At 34.7% G+C, this 5,727-nt stretch overlaps 1 protein-coding gene across 1 annotated transcript; it reads right to left on the reverse strand.

The window, feature by feature from the left end:
* Positions 1-2,495: 2,495 nt before the first annotated feature.
* On the reverse strand, positions 2,496-5,404 carry LOC145048880 (cytochrome P450 Tp4149-like). The gene is made up of 2 exons (XM_078997509.1): positions 3,366-5,404; positions 2,496-3,249 (listed from the first exon to the last, which is right to left on the reverse strand). The coding sequence occupies exons 1-2, from the start codon at positions 4,239-4,241 to the stop codon at positions 2,647-2,649; spliced, it is 1,479 nt and encodes a 492-aa protein (XP_078853635.1). The 5' UTR covers positions 4,242-5,404; the 3' UTR covers positions 2,496-2,646.
* Between the last annotated feature and the right edge of the window lie 323 nt (positions 5,405-5,727).

Here is a 5,727-nt window from a genome sequence, read left to right on the forward strand (position 1 = left end):
AAGACCCCGAGAAATTTATCTTTTCAGTTTGAAGCTCAAACCACGCAAGGCCCGATTCTCATTAAAGCTCCCGGTTTCCTCAGAAATGATCGTTTTAGGAAACGAAGTGCTTCCCGATTATCATTAAATCAAGTGAGTGTGTAGTCACCTTCATCTTACACATAGATATGAAGTATTTTCTACAAAATACGTGTTATGTGTATAATTATTGTTCATTTATTTGAGATGGGGTGTTGAATAAATGTTTCATACAGGTTTAAAATGATTTAAACTGTATATGTATTTTATCTACAAATATGTTGGGTATAACATGGGTAGATGAAATAGTTGGTGTGTGTTAAAATGATGAGAGGTCTCGATGTCGTTGTTGTTGTGGTTGTTGTTGTTGTTGTTGATGTAGTCATCTAGCGGAGTATAGATGATGACCACAGACCTTTCTAAACAGTCCAATGGAACGCTAGCAGGCTCCTAACCTGTTGGTGTTGGTGAACTATATGTTCGTTGGTGTACTCCATCCTCCTCATGGTTGCCTTACATACATATATGGCTGAGGAATCTCCTTAGAAGTAAAGTCTATCCCGATGATGATCCTTAGGCTAGGTCCCTTATGATAAGTGTTTAGGGACGTAACGTGAGGATAATGGGAACGGGTAATCAGGGTTATTGTTGGTTGATGAAATTTATAAATTTATTATCGATTGATGAAATTAATAAACTTATTGTTATTTGTGGGTTGAAAACCCTATATGCTCACCAGGCTACCAAGCCTAATGCACTCAACTTTTTATATTACAGGTAGTGGACCCAGAGTATAGTTTGGATGATGAAAGGGGATTTTTGGATTATTGGCCAGTAGCTGTAAATAACTGTTGTAAGGTTTATAAAATGTTGTTTATGCTTTTGGTCTGTATCAGAACATTACATCCCGAGATTTTGTTATATAATGAAAATACATTTCTTTAAGAAATGCTTTGATAAATTTATTTTTATCATATTTTGTTTTGGAGACCAATTCCGCAACATCTTTTTGAAGATTACTCTGATTTTATTTTAAATGCATAAACTAAATCGGTATTTTTTTGCCGTGAAATTGGGGTATGTCACAAGAGGACTCTACTAGGGAGGTACCTTTCCCTTCACGAAGTAGATGTCCTATTATGATACCTTGGTGGACGAATTTTGTTATGTTCACCCTGGCCAGCTATGATACCTTGGTGGACTGATTTGGTTCTATTCACCTTATCCATTTATGATACTTTGGTGGATTGATTTGTTCTTTCCGTATTGACCTTGGAAATTGTAAAAGATTAAATGAAATGTTATGATAAGATACGAAATGACAAGATGTGAAATAATAAGATACGAAAGGATAGTTGTGATGTGTATCAAAAGAGCTTTCCTTGAAAATGATTGAAAAAGTTTTATGGTCTAAAACAATGTTATTTTATGAATGAAATGCTTTTTCATGTTAATAATTTGAAACATTTTGGATCACAAACTCACATAACCGATTTTTCATGTTAATAATTTGAGACATCATTATCTTACATATCCCTTTTTAATGTCATGGATCCTAGGTTGTATTCAAGGAGAAAGATGATAGATGAAAGTATTATGAGATAGAGAATCGAGTTGAACTTGTTAAGTTCCTTATTTATTTATTGATGTAATTCTTATTTGTTTGCTATGGTTGTATTAATTTCTTAATGGTAACACCCAATGTTTTAATCTATAAAACCTTTTTGTGGGATCGACTTTTATTATATGTGGGTTAATACCCGATTTTTATTTAAAACCATAACATTTTAAAGTTTGCAAGAGGTGTTTCAGTCAATGTTTAAAAAAGGGTTTGAACCTGTCAGTCTAATCGGTTGGTCCAGGAACCGGGGGATAGCGGTATAACTATCATCGGTATTACGTCGATTTCTAAACCGGCTTGAACCGGTCGGTTTTTAGAAAACCCGATTGAACCGGTCAAAATAAACCGGTTGAACCAGTTAAACCGAATAATAACACTTGAAAAACAACCATTTACATAATAAACTTTCATGATTTTTTTTTCAAACCTATTTTTCTCTAAATAAAAAATGTGGTAAATGTTATAAAGTTTTTTGATGTGTTTGTACTCATCTAAAACTATATTTTATTTCGGTATTATTATTATTTTTTTTTAACGTATATGGATTGATGTAAATACTAAAACTTATGGTTATGAATGTATTTGGATTCATCTACAACTTATTTTTATGTGTATTTTTAATATTTGAACATGTAACCATCAAATTAATGAATTTATGTATGTATATGAAGGAAAATAGAAAAAAAAAAAACATTAAAAATATAAAAGGCGATTAACCCAGCGGTCGAATCGGTTAAACCGATTGAACTGGATACCGATCACCATACCGTTCAACTAAAAAAACGGTTTTTAAAACATTTGTTACAGTCAAATTGAGCGTAGCACAAGAATTGAGTAAAATCATGGAAGCAAGATGTAAGGAAGATATTGTTTCACTTGTATAATCAATACAAAATTATCATTTTTCCATACATATAGGTTTCGCATATACTAAAGACATTTAAGTAGTATATAGTTTCATAAACTCTCAAACTCCACTCAAAACAAACCAAAACAGCCATCAACTACTAATTAACACAAGGAGTTGCTACAACAAGAATAGGACACTTCTTATGAACAGTAAGACCAATGGTCTCACTCATGTCCAAATCCTCTCCACCAGTTAATGTAAAATCAAACTTATACACCAAATTAGCCAAAACAAGCTCGTTAACAACCATGGCAAACTGAATACCAGGACACCCTCGGCGCCCAGCACCAAATGGTATCAGCTCAAAATGAAAACCTTTGTAATCAATAGGTGTGTCCAAAAACCTCTCTGGCCTAAACTTATCTGGTTCTTCCCATATGGAACCATCCATCGCTATCGCCCATGCATTGATGATCACTTGTGTTCCTGCTGTGATGTCGTAGCCAAGTAGTTTGACATCTTGTGTCGATTCATGAGGAACAAGTAGTGGGATCGGAGTGTGTAGCCGTAGGGTTTCTTTGAGAACGGCTTTTAAGTACGGCATGTTATCTAAGTTGTCTTCGGTGATCATTGATCTTCCTTGACCTATTTCTCGTGCCTCCTGTTGCAGTTTTTTCATAGTTTGCGGGTGTCTTAATAGCTCGCTAATTGCCCACTCTAAGTTTGTAAACGTAGTATCAGTTCCAGCAGCAAATACGTCCTGCACAAGATCAACATAAATGGTTGTTTATCATCATTACATAACAAGTTTTATGCGTTCTTCAACCGATGATCGTTACAAAAAAAAAAAGGGTCAAAGATCTAATGAAACCTTACCAAGATGATAGCTTTAATCTCATTTAGTTCAAGACGAAATCCCGTCATACTATCTCTTTGAATTGCTAGTAAGATATCAACGACATCTTGGGCTTCAACGCCAACCACTTTTTTATTTACATGTTCTTCAATAACACCGTCAAGAAACTCATCGAATTGTTTAGCAACCTCGTTACTTCTTCCCTCTAATCCACTCAACCGATCTACCCACCTTAACCATGGAATATAACTCCCAACAGTAAAACTTCCCAACAACACCAAAAACCTTTCTAATAATCCCTTAAACTTCTTCCCATCATATGTCCTCCCCAAAGCCACCCTACAAACAACATTATTTGTAAGTGAAATAAGCAACTCGCTCAAATTAACCACCGATTCATGGGCTTCACCAATCATTTTAATCATAAGAGACATCTCATCTTCTCTGACTTGCCTATACGACTGAACCCTTTTGTTCGTTAAGAGATGGATCACCGCAATGCTCTTTACCCGCCTCCAATACTCTCCATACTGCGAAAAAGCTATGTCTTTGGAGCCATAGAAAATTTTATCAGTGATTTTTGATTTCGGTCTGCTTGAAAAGGCTAAATCATGAGTTTTCAAAATCTCTCGAGCTGCATTAACAGAGGATGCGACAAGCACTGGCACGGTGCCAAGGCGAATCATCATCAATGGACCGTAGGTTTGAGCCATGGCTTGGAGGGTGCGGTGTGGGCTGGAGCCAAGTTGGTGAAGGTTTCCTATCAATGGTAACCTTGGTGGAGATGGCGGTAGGTTTACGTGTGGTTTTGAAGACGAAAAAAGTGTTTTGAATAGGATTAAGAAGATAAGCAAGGGAAGACAGGAGATGAGAAAGAACTGGAAGTTGACAGACATTTCGTTAACCTTCTCTTCTAAATTGTCGAAGGAGTTGGTAGTTTTGGTTAAAATATATAGCAGGAGGAGTTGTGTTTACTTATATTTATTTTTAACTTTTTTTTCTCTTTCGTTTTTAGAAGTGGTGATATTTTTAGAAGGCGTTGAGATATGGTGGCCTCACCGTTCCACCATCCGTTCCAACCATTTCATTGGCAACCTTATAATATTTCATCTAAGACAAAATCCCAAAAAAAATATCTATATGTTTATTAAAAATATATGGTTTTGATTAAAAAAAAAACGTTTTGGTGATGTTTTAGTCTTTTCATTTTGGATATTTGTGCGGTTTTGATGAATTTCTATTATTATTCATTTAAGACATTTTAATTAAAAAAATCAAAAAGAAAATTCCACCCACCACCTCTAATTATCTATCTCTCCCAAAAAGAAAATCTCACCAATCGTCGCTGTTATGTCTGGCCACCATCAGAAACATCCTTGGAGCTTTAGTCGTCACCGTTACTTCTTCTCCCATCACCATCGATCAACACCAACACAAGAAAATCAGAGCACATCTATTTCAATTCATCTCCTCCGTCTAGGTACAAGGAGATCCAATAGAGGTGGTCGTGGTTGGTGATTTTCTCCAAGAACACAAGGCACACACGATTTTAGATTCCATATATTGGATGATTTTAGCTGCGACTTGATTCAGTGTCACCGTCTACTTCTTTGAATCCATTAACCCTAAATCCATAATGATATGAACACATGCATATGAAATCGATTTTCAAATATCTATCATTCTTGAAAGGCCATAAGCGTTTTTAGAGAGTTGTCTCGGTGGTGATGGTGTTTCCGACTAGAATAGGTGGTGGTGTCCGTGTAGGTTTGAAGTTGCATTTTCTTCAACTACAACATCTCTAAAAACCCTAGTTCCGATGACGGATTAAAGATGACTGTGCTCTAGGTCTGCAAAAGAATGATGTAGAGGGTGAGGGACGTGGTTAGGTGTTTGTTTGTTGGTAGCAGAGAAGAGGGGGAAAGAGAGGTGTTTTTCATAGATTATGACGACGGATTAAAGATAATGGTGCTCTAGGTCTGTAAAAGAAGGATGGAGAGGGTGGGAGAAGTGGTGAGATGTTTGTTCTTTAGTTACAAGGAAGAGGGGGAAAGAGAGTTCTTTTGAAAGAGAATATATATATATATATATATATATATATATATATATATATATATATATATATATATATATATATATATATATATATATATATATATATATATATATATATATATATATATATATATATATATAAAGTGAATATACTTAAAGGTATATATAAATTATTGAATAAAAACCGTTTAAGTGGCAAGATTTAAATAATTAAATAACTTTTAGTTAACTTTTGCCATTTGTTTTATTTATTGCAAAATTATTGAAAAAAAAAATTATGTTTGATGAGCCGATGATAAATGAAAGTAACAACAATCCATTTTATTT

Source organism: Lactuca saligna, chromosome 5 (assembly GCF_052625555.1).
Source record: "Lactuca saligna cultivar CGN05327 chromosome 5, ASM5262555v1, whole genome shotgun sequence".
Classification (NCBI taxonomy): domain Eukaryota; kingdom Viridiplantae; phylum Streptophyta; class Magnoliopsida; order Asterales; family Asteraceae; genus Lactuca; species Lactuca saligna.

Bases quoted from the DNA above. Each gene is read 5' to 3' on its own strand.
- LOC145048880 (XM_078997509.1), bottom strand. From the start codon at position 4,241: ATGTCTGTCAACTTCCAGTTCTTTCTCATCTCCTGTCTTCCCTTGCTT. The intron at 3,250-3,365 runs GTAAGGTTTCAT...GATCTTGTGCAG, and splicing joins AGATTAAAGCTATCATCTTG to GACGTATTTGCTGCTGGAAC.